We start from the raw sequence: 19037 nt of genomic DNA, 5'->3' as shown, positions 1-19037 counted from the left end.
CCTTGTGTAATCATCAGAAACAGGAGGATTGAGAAATGAATTTGTTCCCAATAAAAAGCATTCCTCGGCGCACCTTGCGTTTTATAAGACTCTGATTTGCATATTTACAAGATTTGCCCATCAGCAAAATTTTATCGTCTTTTTTTTCTGTACCAAAAAAAAAACAATCCTCCAATGTTTTTGTAGAATGACCGCAGAATGAAATTTTCTTTTTGAGTATTATTCAAAATTGTTTTCGTAAAATTTGGCAACATTTAAATTTTTTAAAATTTTGGAGATTTTACTTGAAAAAAAAAAGAAGCTATAAAAAACATACGCCGTATATTGCAGTATGCAAAAATTCAGGACAGAAGTGGAGGGGGGTGGAATCATAGAAAAAAACGGCATGGTCGATACTGTCCTGTGATTGGCTCAGCAGTGCGTCATCTGTCACTAGTTACTGTTTTTGTATGGTTTGAATTTTCGAAGCTGCCATTCATTCAACAACGGAACTTTCTAGAGCTTCTGAAATTGCTGTTGTTCGTCGTGTCAAAGTTCGATAATTTGCCAGTTATTTCCGAATATTGGTACGTTTCGTCTAATTTTTTTTATATTAACGCGAAATAGCTTTTGTTGATTATGAAATTCATTCCTTCAAGGTTTATTTCTCGTTGCTAATTATGGAAATTATTTAACCGAGTATTCAAATTATTCTAAGCCTTTGTTTGTTGTAAACAATAACTTCTCGCGCGAGTAACTTTGAGAATTTTGAATTGAAAGTTTTTCTAAGTGAAAGGGAGTCAAGTCAGCCTTTTTTTGATAGTGTATTCATGAGATATATTACTGTATTTCAAAACAGGGGTATTTACAAACGGGTAATTTTTATTGGAATTGTGTTCCAATAAAAATTACCCGATCACCTAACGGTACTCTTGCAACTAGTAAATACTAAGTCTGGTTTGAAATACATATTCCAGTTATGAAGGATTTCGTCCACATTTTTTTTTTTTTTTTAAATTCCAGTTTTAATATCGAATATGGGTCTTAAAGGGTCCACTGACCCCTTAATGTCCTGGGAGAGGTTCCAGGGAGTCCGCGAGGTGTGATGAAATGGTTAATGTATTACATTATGATGTGCTGAATATTATTTCGTGGTGGGTGATCTGTGGCCTTCACCTTAAGGCTGGTTGCACCAGGGCTGGCTGGACAAATGCAATAAAAATTTATATTGGCGTGCTCCCACATTTACTGTGGGGTAAAGTTGTAATCTTTCCCTGTGGGGGCGAGCATGGCTTTCGGCGTCTGAATTGTATTTCACTGCCAATTTTGATTCGTACTGTTTCTATCTCATCATTGGTTGAGATATTCAAAATGTCTAAGGCAAGGCTTGATAAGCTTGTTAAATCACCGTGTAGACTTATGTTGGAACAGCTTCAATATTGGTCACCATTTAACGATTTTTTTTTTTTGCCATGAACATGTCCGATGAAAAGTCGTCAAGGCCATCTGATGCTACGGAAACCAAAAAAATTGTCAGCATAGAAAACTTAATGATGAAAACCAACAAGCATAATAAAACTATCACTATCTATTGGTAGGTAAAAGAATTTGTTCTTCACCAGGATTGAACCCATAGACCATATAGGTGCTGGAACATATGGACTAAGGCCATTTGAGCCCCCTAATAATTCCTGAAAAAACAAAGCAATACGGCTTGTCTCTCTTACATACTTGCTCATTTAAATCTTATCTTCTATAGTTCAAGGAAGGTTTCAGGTTCTAACTTAACATTGTCTTACATAGTATTTAAAATGACGAAAGATTTATGAAGACTTGTATTTCAATAAACTAGAAAAATTTAAGTGATTTCATTTAATATCAAAGAATTTTTATACATATTAATTTTGTTTGATTGTTCAGATTATTCAAACCTAATTTTTTTTCCCACAGATTTAGGTTTGTCAATATGCCAACTCAAGATAGATTGAAAAGCTTCAAGAACAAAGGAAGAGATGCGGAGGTTAGTTACAAAAATATCTTGATGTGAATAAAAATTTGTGTTGGATAACAAATGTCTTTTTAATTGGAATAATGTCGAATTATTTTTCAGTCTATGCGTAGAAGGCGAACTGAAGTTAGTGTTGAATTGCGCAAGCAAAAGAAAGACGAGTCTATTTTGAAACGTAGAAACATTCAAGATGAAGAACCTGTCAGTCCTTTACAGGCTCAAAATAAAGTAATGTAGCGATTTTTTTCACATTTCAAAAAATATTTAATGTTTTTCCCCCCATGCAGTTTGATAATGTTATAGGCTGTAGCGTTGGAGGGTTTATTCTTTGGCAGAGATGTTTAGTTTGAGGGAGTGGGATTGAAGAAAAATTTAATTTCTTTTGATCAAAATATATTTATAATCGCAAGTTTCTTCGTTTTTAGAATATCTAATAGTTTCATTATAGATAAGCTTTTATATATACATATATTAATATTACTCAATACTGTCTGATATTTTCTGCGGTCTCAGCAGAATTCCTTTTCAATAAAAAATAGTGAAACTGCTCAAACAGGTTTTACTGTAGATGGTTTAAAAAAATCTTTAGCTAAAAGCATTTTCTACGTCTAAGATGTCAACTTTAGAAAAATGTGTGCATTAGTATTCTGATTCAAATGCTATTAATCCAGGGGTTCTCTCTCGTCACCCGTAGCTCCCTTGTCTAATTCATCGTTCATCTGCGGTTTCCCGGAATAGTTTAGTGCAGGGGTGGTCAATTTCTCCATTTGATGGCCACACTATGGACAAAACTCTAGTATATGTAAGCCGCGCATGTATAATCATAGGGAGCCATATAAGCTACATCTAGAAGGATTGTTTGCTATGGTATCGCGGGCTATAAATTTTATAGGATTTATTAAACTCTTTATTTAATTGAATATTAATTATCAATTTATATATATTAACTGAGCTCTATTTTTTTAATATTTTTTTTTTGGAAAGATTGTTTTCTTATAGACAGTGAAATCAGCTGAGAAAGAAATTGTAAATATAGTTGTGTTGCGTGGACTAGTTTTTTCTTACTAAACTAGACTCGAATGTTTACTCCTATGCCTAGCTTTCGGGATTATTATAGACTGACTAGTAAGCTGTCTCGGAAGGTGCATTTAATGTATGTTAGTAAGTAAGATTAGGCTGTTTCCTCGACTCGTCACCGGATAGGATTTTCCATAGTTTTTGTCAAAGTTAAGAGGTCCACAAAGCTGGATTTTTTGGGGGTCGACACATCTGATTCTTCTTTTTCTAAGTTTTTTGGCAACTTGGTTTCAGAGAATTCAGTAGATCATTTATGTTCTGTCTTTTTTATTGATGGCTGGATTTTGAGCTTTTATTTCTTCATGGTTAGACTTTTTACCCTCAGCCTAAAATTTTATAACTTTCCCTTCTCTCCTTCGTTTATTGTGCGGTTAGGGCAAAGTTACTGTATTCATCACTGATTCGTCAAATTGAGCACATTGGAATTTGGTGCCAATGACTTGTAAGTGAAGGGGTTAATAATAAATGTCCCGCGTTTTAACTTTTTCTCAATCACAGATGAGATAGTTCGTCCAAATGCAAATGGAAGAATTTCATTTCAGTCACTAGTTTTTTTGCTTATGAACAGGAGTTTTCCCTCTGTTCTTTCTGTATTCCTGTTTAATGATTTTTTTCCCACATTAAGGAAGGCGTAAGTTACTTTTTTGTACTGTAATTTCCTTTTTTTACGTTAGCGTGATATGTTTCATTGGTGAAAATTTCTTTATACATACAAGTTAAATTGAATGTCTCATTAAGTATCGCTTGACCATGGAAATATGAAATACTTTTACAATTGCAAGTCTGGAGTTCCATCCACCTGGCACACCAAGTTGCCAAGGTTTACTTGCAAATATTGTCTGTGGAGTATTGTAGAAATAAGTGTTGGATCGTCTGTGTATACAGAGCTTATTGTGGATGAAGACTGTCGTGCAGAACAATCCTGTTAGCAATTAATTAAGCAATTGACATTTAATTCTAACAAATATCAAGTATTTTCTATTATTGAAAAATGGTGTCCTTCAACAATTCCAGTGTAATGTTTCGTTTAATGTATAGTTTTTTGCTTCCGAAATTTTGTATATTTTTATCGTAAAGTAAATTGCTGCTTGATATAACTTTGATCTCGAGGTGGGAAAAAAATTAAAATTGTTCTCAACTCATAAAAACTTGATGCAAGTTTATTTCATGTTCTCAAAAAGTACTTCATTTTATAGCAAGAGATGTCTTTCGAGGACATCATTAGAGGTATTTTCAGTCAGGATACTGCTGTACAGCTTCAAGCAACTCAAAATGCAAGAAAAATTCTTTCGAGGGAACGTAATCCCCCTATCAACAAGATCATTTCTTCTAATGTGGTACCAGTTCTAGTAAATTTCCTTACAAGAGATGACAAGTAAGATAACTTTTTTTGAAAATTTAAAATGCTCTTTAATTTTATAAGGAAAAATTTTATTCTTGATGCATAAAAAAAGTCTGCTCGACAAATCAAACAGTGTAGGTGCCAGCGGAATTTTTCAGGAGTTGTGTACGAATGAATGAACGCCAGAACTTTGCCACTGGACTTATCCCGTTGTTGAGATCTCTTCCAGCCCAGCTTCGTGGCAGAGTCTGGAGCACTTTATTTTGTGTCAAAAAAAACAACAAAAAACATACAAAATTTTTATATATTTTTTTCTAAACAATTGGGTACTGTCGCAATTAACAAATTTTGTGGTGATCGCAGGCGAGATGGGGTTGGAGAAAAGTTTCTGGGGTTCGTTAGACGTACGAATGTGCACATATTAGGATGGGGGGGGGGGTATGTTTTAAAAGTAATTGAGGGTCCCCATGCCACCTCATCACTTTACACTTGCTATATTATATACACAAGATACAAAAAGAGAACAAGAATCTTATTGCGAAATAAAATTATATATATATATCCATCGGAGCGAGTCATCTCGCTTAACTTCTTATTGGTGAGCAAATGGGTTTGATAACTTGCGAACTAGAAGCCAGCATCAGTTTTATTGGATTGAGTTCACTCGCTCCAGTGGATTTAATGAAAATATATAAAATAGAAGTATTGTGGGGGGAATATATACAGAGATCACCCGTGCCATCTCGCTTAGTACCTTATTCGGTGAGCAACATGAATACGACAATATGAGTACACGCGCGTGTGTTGTGGACATGAAATATGCGAAGAACTTGAATAGCGGAAAGAGAAATACACATATTTATATACATATATAAATAAATAACTGCCAGAGGTCGAGTTGTCTCGTCCTAACCATAGCTAGAATAGCAGAATGAAAGACACTTGTGGTTATTTCATTTACATCATTGTGACGGGAATGTCATAAAAAAAAAAAAGAATCGTATATGATTGTTTTTAAGAAACTGTCAATGTCTTTTTTCCTGGATTTCATCTTATATTTAGACGATTGTCATGAAAGCAGAAAATTTAGTGTCTGTAATCACTTGTGTAATTTTAGGTGAAAATATTTTCTTTTTTCTTGTTTTTGCCATGGATCAAGCCATGAAATACATAATTTCAATTTTAGAATTTTTAAAGCAGAATCGGTTGGATTAGAGTAATATTATTTTATATTCTGTTTTATCTTTTAGTGTGGCTCTGCAATTTGAATCTGCATGGGCTTTGACCAATATAGCCTCTGGCATTTCTGAACAAACTGCTGCAGTGGTGAATGCTGGAGCAGTGCCACATTTTATACGCCTTCTTGGTTCTCCTAGTCAAAATGTTGCTGAGCAATCTGTCTGGGCTCTTGGAAATATAGCTGGTATGTTATTTTTTTACATTTGGTTTGTGCAAGATTCCAGTTCCATAACCTGTTCATCTTTTAACCACTATACATATATATGTATGTGTATTTTAAAAAAAACAAGAGATTTCCTATCTTTTTCACATTTCCCATGTGTGAATCAGTTCAATACTTAAACTAACAGATAACTGTTTATCATCCAAATTTGTTGCCAAAAGCCTGAACGTAAACAGGTTGAAAAGGTGAATCTTGTTAACCAGAAAATTCTAGATTTGTTCTCAATCTTGGAACACTTTCCTGTACAGTGTTTAGGTTACAATAGAACCTAATGTCTCGTAATAGACATTACGTTAGTGGACTTTTTTCCAGTCGATAGATATTTTTTGATTTCGTTCAGTGGGTTCCATTGTATTTTATTAGCCATTAACACTGTCCCATCAGTGAATGAAATTGTCAGTCGTGAGAGCCGATTCGGTCCCAAAATCAAATTTTCACTTTGGCTTAAAACTTTTTTTTTTACATCAAAAGAAATTTGTTGGTATTCTTTCCTTTTTAATTTTGTGGCTTTTCGTAATTTTGAAGGCTCTATAACTTTTTTTAATGAACTGAGTACTCGTATGAAAGTCATGAAAATATTTTTCGTATGTTATATTATTGATAATCCATGTTCGAATTCAGCCATCACAGTGGTTGTCTGAAATTAGTATTTTGCAGTTTTGTACATTTCGAGGCGTTAATGTGAGCATTCCCTTATTTGATAGTCTTACAACACAGTACATAACGCACTGACATAGCATAAATTAAAGCATTTGCTGTCTTTAATTGAAAATGTGTAAGACAGCACCAGCAAAAACACTAAGTTGGTCAAAATTATTTTTTTTAAATAACACTTTCATATGAAGACAAAGTAGGTATCTAATGATAGCATTTATTGCTCTTAAAGAAATCTTAACTTCACACACATACCTCCTGTTATGTTAAGCATTCCATGTCACTGTGCTAGCGTGATAAAGTTATTATGGGAATGTTAAGATCGCTTCTCGGATTAAAAAAAAAAAAAAATAGTATTTCTATCTTCCCATTTTATATCCACATTATCTGGAGATCTGAGTTAAACAGGTTTCAGCTTAATGAGGTTCTTTTGCAATAATTACTAGTCAAATATATGTAATTTTTATTCTTCTCGATACATTTTGATGGGCTTGAAATATTTTTTATGATCACGAGTAGTTTTAACATAAAACTATTAAATTCAGTAATTATTTATCTAGTAGTGACCAAATTTAGGTTTTTATTATAAAAATGTTAGCATGTTTTTATAAAGTCTATTGCAGTCAAAATGATCCATCTTGTGATTTTGTGAAATTCTATGATCTTGAGATGAAAGGAAATTGCGGGAAATAATATAATATGATTGCTTTAATTTTAAAGACTGAATTCAGTTGAATAACGAAAAGTTGGTTTATGTGCATCAACGGGGGCAGGAAGCAGCAAGGTCATGGCTCACTCTGATGTTTGACTGACTTTTTTAATTTTAATTGAATTTTGTATCAAATCAAATTTTTTTATACATTCATTTTGAAAGTTAGCTTTTGTATATACATATAATTTTTGTATTTTAAGTCGTAATGAAAATGTATTACAGGTGATGGACCTGAATTCAGGGACCTGACCATAAAGAATGGAATCATACCACCATTGCTCAATCTGGTTAAACCAGATACATCTGTAAGTATACGTAACGCATGAATTTTCCTTATACTATATTTCAATCATTTTATTTTTGAATATTTTCTCAAAATCTTTTTCTTTGTTAGCCTTCTTTTTTGCGCAATACAACATGGGCTTTATCCAATCTATGCCGCAATAAAAATCCACCACCCCCATTTGATGTGATGAAACAGTGTTTGCCAACTTTTGCACATCTAATCAATCATTCTGGTAAGAAAGATTCACTTGACAAATTTTAATCTTATTAGTCCATGCTGTTTAATGTGATCACATTGGGACACCAGGGGGGATTCCTGATAACAATAACCAAATGATAATATCCAAAAAAGTTCTGTTTGTGACCATGTAAGTCTGGTTTGACCAAATGAGACGTATGTTAAATAAGTATTTTGGTAAAACAGGGCAACTGTTTTCTTTCTCGGAATAATTGGTTGCAAAATGTTTAAACACAAATTATCACTTTTTTTTCCCCCCCTTTCCTTTGAGCTAAAATCTTATGTTATTTATTTATTGTGAAGTGTAGAATAGAACTGTAACTAATGTATGTTACGATAAATGTGATAAATGGGGTTATTATATATAGTAACTAGTTATTTTGCATCCCTACCTAGCATTTTGGTAAATTTGATAAAATTTCAAAAAATTATCACTTTTACTGGTGATTAGACATGATACCCAAGTTTTGCATCAGGCCCGTTGTTTGGGGGGTGCTCCCCCTAGCTTTGGAAAATGGACAAACAAGGTAAAATATACTAGGTTAGTCACTGATTTCAAAACTAATTTTTATTTCCATACTGTTACTTTTATACTGAAACGTCTGAAATAGTATTGGAGGGAGTTGATGTTTCCAGAATAAGGGAAAAGTGCTGTTCACAGTGGAGACAATAAGTTTGATCTTATTTTCTGAAGCTCCCATGAAACTATTTCAAACTGAAATTATGTCATCAGTTTTCATTGAACAGACTTTTCTCTTCCCCCTCCCCCCATGTCAAATTGTGAAATTGAAATGAGACGTGCTGCTTCATTCTCTCAAAGAATCTATGGAATTTGGTCAACTGAAGGAAAAGGTTTGTTTTTGCCATACATTTGATTTCACTATAGGAAAGCCATTGCAGTAGCAGTTTTGCACGTATATAGATCGTAGCAGATATTACTGACTGATTATAACATTAAGTATGGAAATGTTTGTCAACAGGAAAGGGAGTAAACAGTCTCCTGCATTTCTTTCAGCCTGATAACTTACAGGAAGAGAAATAAGTTCGGTTGCGAACCTTGGTTACAGAATGTGTAAAAACCTTTCGACATGAATGAATGCCAGAACTTTGCCACTGGACTTATCCTGTTGTCCAATTAATTTTTAACATTGTCCAAATAATTTTAATCAATTTTTAACCATGTTATGCTATTGGTCCACTCTGTCCTCTGCAAAAGTGATAACAATGCCCGAATAATTACATTATCTCTCATTCTAAAAAAGAGCTGTCAACTTTTTCTATAATGAATGAAACTGTTGAACTTTTTTTCTATTTAAGTTTATTTTACTAGAATAGATCGTTTTATTTAGTGGAAGACCAAGAGTGCAGAATAAGTTTTATACAGGTGTATTTAAGGAAATTTTATTTTCAACTGTCTTTTAAAAAAATACATTTTTAAATGTGAAATGTATATCGTAGCTGCAGATCTTTCTGAATTCATACTCATCTCCTAGACTTCCCGAAAAATTTTTATATTTCCTGAATTTTTGCTCATTATAAAAAATTTAGAGTAATGACAGGTAATTTAACCTACTGATTGGCAATTTGGTGCTAATTGGTGATGGCTTGTGATATGCCATATTTTTTGCAAAGGAGAAAAATCCCTTTTTTAAATTTTTTGTGTATGAAATTTGTATATCCATGCGAAAACTTCCCCAATGGCAGCTATGGTAATTGTTTTTTAATGTTCTAATACAGTACCTGTACACAATGTCGAGACAGAAATGTTATTCTATTTCAGGTTTGTTTTCGTTCTATAAACATGCACACCCACAAAGCGGAATATGTCAAATTATAACGTCGCAGAAACAAGTGCTGTTGTGGAACAATCTTGTTAAGGAGAAAAAAAAAATTCAGTCTGTAGAGAATTTCTTTATTATGAGAATTTTTACCCTTGAACTTTTCCAATCAGCTGCGAGTTTGTTGCAGATAATTTCAAAGCAGTCTGTTTTGGGGGTGCACACATAGATGCATTAATCACTGGAGATTATCTTTTGATTCCGTTCTCGACATTGACGGACTGAAAATACCCACACTCAAATCTTAGATTTCAAAGCATTTCTTCTGTTCTAGATGTTTCACTGTATAAGTATTGTATGCATTCTTTTTATCGCTGGTCTTTTTTTCCCCTCTTAAAAATAGATGGAGAGGTTGTTGCAGATGCTTGCTGGGCTATATCGTATCTCACGGATGGTGCTAATGAAAAAATTCAAGAAGTTTTGGACATGGGAGTAGTTCCTAGATTGGTCGAACTTCTGAATGTGTCTGAACTCTCTGTGCTGGCTCCAACATTAAGGGCTGTTGGAAACATTGTTACTGGTAATGACGAACAGACCCAGATGATAATAGATGCAGGTGGTCTCTTACCATTCAGAGTGTTGCTTAGACATCGTAAGCCAAATATTATGAAGGTAATGTTTCAAAATTAAAAATCTAACTTTTTAGGTGGTCTACCAACATGCTGGAGGTTTTCTCTAAACTTTTCGCTTTATAAATTTTGTACAGTTGCATATAAGTCTATTTAAAAGTTGTGAGTTGGTCTATTTTAAAGTTGATCAGCTTGGTTAACTTTTGTTGCAAGACTCCATTTAATCTCTTTAAAATGAAGATCAAGTCTCTCTTGGATGAAAGGTGGAAGTGAGTAATGAGAGGGGAATTCATTCCACTTATTCATTCACTTCTCATTCATTCCTGTTACAAGGGTAAATCAAATATAAACCAGAGATGGGGCGAATATTTGGCCATTATTTGGTATTTGGCCAAATAAGTTTGTTTGGCAGAATATCTGAAAATTCAGGTATATAAACTTGAATTTTACACTTCCAGAATTTACTGATTACATTTTATTGTGTGGTGTATACCTATCCCTTTCTGTGCAAAGGTTATGTCGGGATGAATTTCTAGGATTGGGAAAACATTAAACTGAAAATAGATCCTGTAATAAATTGGAAGTGAGCATGAATTACACAAGTTCATTAACTGAAGCATGTGTTTAGACGAGATATTCATTGAGCTGAAAGGGACAAAACATCTAAAAGGGAGAAAAATAAGTAAATTTTATGAGTTGAAATTAAATAATAGTTATTTTTTAGATGTTATAATTAGAAGTGTTGAAAAAAATTTGATTCCATAAGTAATAAAATAATATGTGATCGTTAAACTTGATTTTTCATTATCATGACAATGAGTCTTTCTATTGCTACTTTTTAAATATTTATTTGAATAAGTTTCATATTTAAAATTTAATTTCAATCATTTAAAAGTTTCCCAAACTTTGTTCCATTGCCCCCTTTCATCTGTAATTTCTTTTCTCTCATCGCCCCCAACTCAAATGAACCCATAGGATCCTATGTTAAGTTTATATCCTTTATCGCCCACTATGGGGAAACACTGATTTTAAAATTACCAATAATTTTATTTTTTAACTAAAAATCAGTTTTATTCATAATTGTGATGAATTTTAAAAATGATCAGGCAAATCGCTATTCATCCCATCCCTAATATAAACCTGAATTAAATAAACAATTACTATTGAGATGGTAAATCTAGCAAGTAAAGTGCAGTCTAACAAAATAAGTTTGACTTAATTTCTTATTAGTGTTTTGTATAGATACTTATAGAAAATAACAATCTTTAATGTATATTTTAATAGAGATGAACTATTAAACTGTTTTTTTCTCTAATGCGATTTTAAAATAGGAAGCTGCTTGGGCAATTTCAAATGTTACTGCTGGAAATTCGAGGCAAATACAGGCTGTCATTAATACTGGTCTCGTTGATTCAATTGTAGAAATTCTTTCCAAGGTACTGTTCTTTTTTCCCATTGCATATCACATTAGGGGTCATTCAAGTTATTCATTATGTCATTCATTATGTCTGCATGGGGAGGTTCTGATTTGACTTTTGATGGGAAGGGGGTCTGAAGGTTGTATACGTCATCAACGTCATCCTTTTTGAAGATATGAAATATTCTAAGCTGCTGGGAAAGGGGTTGGTGTTTTGCTGACAGGGGGAGGGGTCAAAAATGGCTGAAAATCTGACTTAATATTTGAATAGCCCCTTAGAGGAAACAATTAACCAGTCTTACATGAACTTTCACTTTCGTTTAGAACAAATATTTAATTTTTTTTTAATGTTTTCACACATGGTAAAGATGGCATAAAAAGACAACCTCCTATGTTAATCAGGGTTTTCATTTTTTTGCTTTCATCTATTGTGTTCTACCTAATGATGTAAAATTACTTGTCAAGTTATTTTAGTGAATTAATCTTGTTTGATTTCATTGCATGTAGGTACAGTAAAACCTTTTTTTGCAAATAGTCATACGTGGACAATTTTGATATTTTAATTTTTCATTTGCTCAATTTGAGGGTTCAAGTATAGTAGTCATTAAAAACTTATGACTGGATGGAAAAATAATTTTGTATTACTTCATGGCCTTGGACAGTAACATTCATTATTTAAAATTACGGTGCAAATAGGTGAAACAACAGTTTGCATTTCAAAGAGCAGTTGGATACATAGGCCTATTCTACGTTTGGTGATTCTGATGCTACCTAATTGCATTCAGTTGTCTTCTGTATTTTTAAGGCATGAAGAGGCATAAGCAATATTTACAATGCTTGGAAGAGCTAGAAATAGAAATGCTTCATTTGTCAAAAATGATTACACTGGCATTGAACAGTAAAATGTAAACAAATCCCTTTAAAAAATGGACAACACAGTAAAACTATCTAGTTCATCTTGCCTTATTTACGTCGGATCTTGTAATCTACACATTTTGCACTGTGACACCCCTTCGAGACTACTTTCAAAAGCATTCTTAAAAAAAAAGTATGTCTTTAAAATTTGCTGTGCCTTGTCGAGAGTTGACAAGCTCTGCATTTTAGAAGACTCCAAAAAGAATGTAATATACATGAGGAGAGATGGCAAAGAATTATCTGTGGTTGCTAGTGCACTGTTTTGGCCAGAAATTGATTTTGCAACAGTCATTTATCATTTTGCTTTGGCTTGAGTCAATCTTATAGGAAACTGAAATAGTGCTATGAAAAAAATTTGAAACTTTATTTTTTTTTGCCAAAAAAAATTTTTAGGGATTTTTCCCATTATGCTATGATTGTTTTCTAAGAGACCCTCCCTATCTTACTTTTTAGTCCTGCCTTTTCCTACTTTTTATTTTTTGAGTAGGAGCCGTATACAAGGAATAATTATTTGGCAGTAAGAGGGGTGGCAGTATCTGCAGAGTATCTGTCAAGAAATTTTTTATTATATTTAGGATCTAGTTTTATTATATTTAGGATACTTCCCTTGCCAAACAATTTAGTGTTTTTTTTTTTTTTTTTGTTTTTTTTTTTTCATCCCATCGTTTTTTAAGACAGAAGATTTTATGATTTTGGAGCGAGTATGCAAATTGATATTAATTCTTTCAGCCAGGTAGCCTCAGATGGTGTAGATTTTTTTTTCCGGCCCACTATACATCAAATCAAAATACTTTATACAAATACAGCGCCACAACAGGCAAATTGCCCAACGAGGTGGCTGACTTAAGATCATCATGGATCCCCGAGCCATTTTTTGGAGGCCTTGCCTACTACTGCTACGCCACACATGCATCCCGCCCACCCCCCGCGAAACCCCCAACGAATCGGTACATGCGGGAATGTACGTGTAATGAAACCTGACATGAAGTTTTTTTTGTTTCTCTGTAATGCTTGTTATGTGTAGTGCTGCCATCTGCCACCAGTTTTTCTAACTATGAGTGAAGTTTTATGGTTGAATGATGTATCGTTGTAGGACTGTTGCTCTCTGTGGCGAGACTTTTTAACGGGGAGATCGGCTCGCATTTGCGCCTTGAAGTTGGGAACCATAGAAAACCAACTTCAGCCGACCACCACTGTGGGGTTCGAACCCGGATCCTCGCATCGCGAGTACGTCACTATAACCACTCGACCACCACAGCGGCTTTCTTGCCCAGTTTGCAAGAAGTTCTGGATTTGACTCCTGGTCAGATTACAAACATTTCACCTTGGAATAATATCCAGAAAGTCTCTTGATCTGATGTATCATGGGCTGGATAAAATCCATTTTTGTATTAAAATCGGCAACAAGCTGGATAGAACATCTATGCGAGCTATAGTTTACCCATCATTATTATAGATGTAGGTGATGTTAAAAGTGAGCCACATTACACCAGGGTCTTATTGTGCCTGTATTTTTTTTCTCTTAAAATGGGAAAAATACTCTCCTGAAAAATGTATTTTAAAAATTAACCTGTATATCCATTAAATATTTTGTGTATGAATTGTACAGGGAGATCACAAGAGCCAGAAGGAAGCTATATGGATTGTCACTAATTTTACATCTGGTGGAACTGTGGAGCAGGTCTCTTATTTGATTCACTGTGGTGTGTTACAACCGCTCTGTCATCTATTGGATATTAAAGATGCTAAAACATTGCTTGTGCTGTTGGATGCCATTACCAATATCCTTAATGTAAGTAATTTTCTTTGAGAGGTAGCTGACTGTAAATCTACTCTTAGGGTGATTTGAAGGGGGCTGTGATCAGTCTTGGTTATATGAAAAAAATTAAGCATTCGTACTGTTGCATTAAATGCAACATTAATACGAATGCAATCATGTGTATATCTCGCTATCACACTTAAATGAAAAATTGTATTTTAGGCTTCAGTGAAGCTTAATGCTACCGAAAGTGTCTGTGGGATGATTGAAGAATATGGTGGACTTGATAGGCTGGAAAATCTTCAAAAGCACGAGAACAATGACATTTACAAAGCTGCTTTGAACATCATCGAAGTTTTCTTTTCTGAAGAGGTAAGTTTGATATACTTGTTTATTCTTAAAAACTGAGCATTACGTAATACATGCTTGAATGATACTGCTAAACAATTGAAAGCAAAATTCACTGTGTGGTTTATTTTTATACTATACTAGCTGATACCCGGCAACATTGCTCGCCCCGTAAAAAAATTTATACAACTTGTATATGTATAGCGTATTTAAAGCTAAACGAATCGGGAACTGTAATCGCTTGAAACTGAATGAACTGGATGGCATTTGTGATAACTGGGATATGTGTAATGAAGGTGTAAGGTCTTCTCCTTTGGCACAAATCCGGTTAGAATCGTTGCTTCAATGATGTAATTGTGTAATTTCTTCACACAGTCTTGGTGTCTCCAAATTTCTTAATTTAATTAAGAAATTTCTCCAAATTATAGGTGCTCAGACTTTGAGGGGGGGTCAAATCGTGTGGTGGCACACCCGGAATATCCAAAGAGTTCAGAAATTCTGCAGGATACAGAACTGTCTGCGCTGAGTCTGTGTAAACAGATTTGTAAGAAGTGGAGTCTCCTGGAATAATTTTTAGGATTTTTTCGTTGATCTTGTTCACATTGTCATTTTTCGTTGCCAGAATCGCTCACAAAGCCATTCATAGTTTCGGTGATTTTGTTGAATGTTGGTGAAGACTTTGTCTGCAAGTTCTGGAACTGAGTTTAACAACTGGCAAAATCTATTTGGGAGCGTAATCAGTCCAGTGCTTGGATCTACGGGAATTCTTCCATTGCCACGTTTGATATGGAAACGATAGCAGCGCTGAGTAATTTTGCAGTTGAAACTCGCATATGTTGGTGGATAATATTTTTTTAACTTCGTGTCAGAGTGTTGAACTCAATGCTTGCCTCAAATCGTCATCAGCTGGCATTGAACAGTATTGTTCTCAGTTTTGTCGTAGTAGTAGTTGTTCTCTGTTGTTAGTGACGTTATATGTCCAGCTTGTGCAGCGAATATTATTCAAACGCCTTTTTAAGCATTTTTTAAATTGAAACTATTCCTCTACGATGGGCAGTTGATGAGATAAAGGCCACATTAGCACTTACAGGCCAGCCTGTATATAAGTTAGCAAAAATACCCAGTGCTTCCAAGGTTTTCTTCAATTACTGGGAATATTAGAAAACAGCCAAACCATTATAAAGGAATAAACTGTTATAATGGCAGCGTTAAAGATATGACAAACCATTGTAAAGACATATACATGTCTGAAACACATTATTGGGAACCATGGTAACCAAAGTAAACTATCCGAAAGTGATTGTTGAGGCCTCAAAACCATTGTTGCCCGACCGTTTTTCGCCTATTTCGGGCATTTGCCCAGCTCTGACGAACTTTTAAAGTAGCCTACGGTTCAATCCCGGTCCCATTTGGTATATATGCAAAATCTGGCGACGATCGGTCTAAAACTGTAGATTTGTATAAAGAACATACATACTTTCATATTTATATATAAGATTGCAGGCTGATTCTTATGAGAGCATGATGCAAATTGACGAGGCATCACTTGATAGACAATCACATTTATTAATAGCAAATCCAACATTACGGATGCAATCATGTGTATATCTCGCTATCACACTTACAGCTGTGCTCACTCTTTTCCTCTCTTCCTGATAAAAGCCTGTGCTTAGAGTGCCATCTATCATTCATAAAGTTACAATGCATTGGGTCGATATGATAGATGTTTCTTACATTATATGAATAAAATTAGCTATCGTGGTGGGGGGGGGGGAACAACAATAAGGGGGAGCTTGTTCCACAATCAATTCTGTGGTGTTTGGTCAGAACATGACAACCCCAAAATCACGTTTTTGAGCTATAAGCATTTTCATTGCCATTCGGAAAATCAAATAAAGCATACACACAAATAAAAATGGAAATATCATACATCGACATGTTTTTTAGCCGTATGTACATATTTGCGCATTTATCTCACTTCTAATTATTTATAATTGGCAAGACTTTCAGATCAAAAAGCCATTTTTTGGAGATATCATGTTCTTACCAAACACCACAGAATTATGGTATTTAAAAAGAAACTACGAAACAGCCAGTATGGAAGTAAAAATAAGGTTTAATTTTTTTAGAATTGTTTCTGTTTGAGAAATAAGGATATTTTAGATATAATACTAGAAGTATCAATGGGAAAAAATTACCATTAAAAATTTTTAAAGAGCACATAATTAAATAGGAGGTCAAGGTGATTCTATTTCTGCACCTAAACAGCAAGGACCATAGGTGTGGATGAAACTGGTAGATTTATTTCAGGTAGATTTTTAATTTATTGATAAGAGTAGTAATTCTAATTTATTGTAAGCGAAACAAACTAGTTCTCAAATGCAAGATGTTATGGAAAGATGGTTTTTGGAAGTAAAGGTGAATTTTTGTGTATGTGCCTCTATGGAACATGAATTCAATTTCCCACATAAGTGTGCTACGAATATGCTATAGAAGCAGGTGGAATATTTCTTCTTTGGAGTGTATAAGGGTAGAGAATGATTTATGTTTCCCCGAACTTATCACATTCCATCACCTCTTCCCTCAACTTAAGCACTCTTGAGATCCTATATAAAACCCATTGCTTCTATTCTCTGTACCATCAAAGTGTGTGATATTGCCCGCTTTCATAAACACTGACCTGTATAGTTCTTAATGTTCACTTTCAGATGTCTTGGCTTTTTGAATAATATTTCAATATCTACTTTTGTTCCCGGGATGGGTCAGTTTTTTGTTGAAGTATGGTTGGTCAGTTTAGTGGGCGAAGGGGACCTATATGAAATGAATATTGAACTTTTTCTGACTTGGTTTTTTTTTTTTTTTTTTTTTAAATATATGAAATTTCTTCTAATGAAACGTGAATATCATTTTTCCATAAAATGTCTTGGTGGTGAAATTTGGAAACAGTTGTTATTTTTGACATTTTGGAGGTAGTTTGATTCAAAATTGTAATGTGTATCATTCTCTGATCATATGAGAAATAAAAAAATTAATATTTAAAATATATGTATACTTGTTCCATTTAGAGTATACGTGTTGTGTACCTAATGTGAAATTTCGGTGTAATATAGTGCTGCCGTCTACTCTTTTCCAACTATAGGTGAAAATTTGTATTATTGCAGGTCTGTTTTCTGTGGCAACTTTTTTTAATGGAAAGATAACTTTGTATTTCAAGGGTGTGAGCCGATTGTTAAAAAAAACCTGCCACACCAATTGATGGACCCTTACATTTAATTTTTATGCGTAAAAATTTTTTTTTCATTGTTAGTTTAGTCTGGAAGATGGATGGCAGTATCTGAACGCATAGTTTAATGAAACTTATATAAATGTGTAGTTAGCTCTTATAATATTTCCTTCACTGTTATTTTTTCAGGTGTTAATTGGTAGTAACGGTCAGCTAACCTTGTTTTGTAGATTACTTGAATTAAAAAAATCTTTATAGATAGTTTGATTTAAACTTTGATTTTTCTTCTGATAATTTAAGGTTTTTAAATTTCAAATATCAATCTTCTGACTTTTTCCCCTTGATTCATTACAGGAAGACGAAGAGGATCCTAACCTTATTCCTCAAACCAATAACGAGAACATCTTTGAATTTACAGAAGGAGTGAATACTCCCCAAGGAGGATACAGTTTCTGAAAACATTCCGAGAGAAGCATGTTTTGTACAAAAGTATTGGGAAAACAAATTTTATATATTTTTGTATTGTGTAAAAGGACAATCCAAATACATGGCTCCGACTGGCTTTGGAATATTTTCTGGTCGTGAATTAAGGTTTTTCGTATCATTTTTTTTATCCTATCTTGTATTGTGAATTTTCCAGTATTTGTTCCAACTTGTTTTCTAATAAAGCTCTTGGTATTATGTTAGATTCCTAGTTTTTATGTCGCTTACGTGGTTAAAAATTCTTAGCCACTGCATAACATGAAAATACTTGTCTTTGCTATATCCGGTTCATAACTCTTTCTTGGGGCAAATTTTTCAGCCAGACTTGTAGATCCTCTAATATTAGAAATATCAGATTGGGATGATTTCAAATTATGAACAAGATTCGTTTTGAACAGTGTCTGTAAATCACTTAAAATGTATTTTCTATAGAAATGTTTCTGAGGTTTGAGATTGTCAAACCTTCAGAGGGAAAAAGAAGTGTTCTGTTTATGAACGAAAAAATATTTTTCTCTTTCATTAATTAATAAAACTGAAGACTGGCCTGTGGCAGTTTAGATTTCATTTATTAAAAATTTGAGAATAGTTTTTTTTTTTCTGGATGTTCATTTTTAACCTAAAAGCTATCCACTGATTCAAACATTAAAGTTTATGTGAAGATTTTAATTATGGTTGGGATTACACTATAAAAGTTCATTTATAAAACTCTAAAAATAAAAACAATAAGG

General features: G+C 33.7%; 1 protein-coding gene across 1 annotated transcript; it reads left to right on the top strand.

Moving 5' to 3' along the window:
- Positions 1-183: 183 nt before the first annotated feature.
- On the top strand, positions 184-18512 carry LOC149076814 (importin subunit alpha-1-like). Its single transcript, XM_089244501.1, has 12 exons — positions 184-566; positions 1930-1999; positions 2090-2215; positions 4261-4439; positions 5657-5829; positions 7457-7539; positions 7629-7752; positions 9939-10207; positions 11496-11600; positions 14106-14288; positions 14478-14627; positions 18181-18512. The coding sequence occupies exons 2-12, from the start codon at positions 1946-1948 to the stop codon at positions 18280-18282; spliced, it is 1548 nt and encodes a 515-aa protein (XP_089100627.1). The 5' UTR covers positions 184-566; positions 1930-1945; the 3' UTR covers positions 18283-18512.
- The last annotated feature ends 525 nt before the right edge of the window (positions 18513-19037 follow it).

The sequence above is a fragment of the Pholcus phalangioides genome, unplaced genomic scaffold (genome assembly GCF_987345545.1).
Source record: "Pholcus phalangioides strain wild (caught in Gottingen) unplaced genomic scaffold, Ppha-v1.0 ptg000015l_1, whole genome shotgun sequence".
Lineage (NCBI taxonomy): Eukaryota > Metazoa > Arthropoda > Arachnida > Araneae > Pholcidae > Pholcus > Pholcus phalangioides.
The sequence above is the reverse complement of the archived record's forward strand: the minus strand, read 5'-3'. Positions and strand labels throughout refer to the sequence as shown.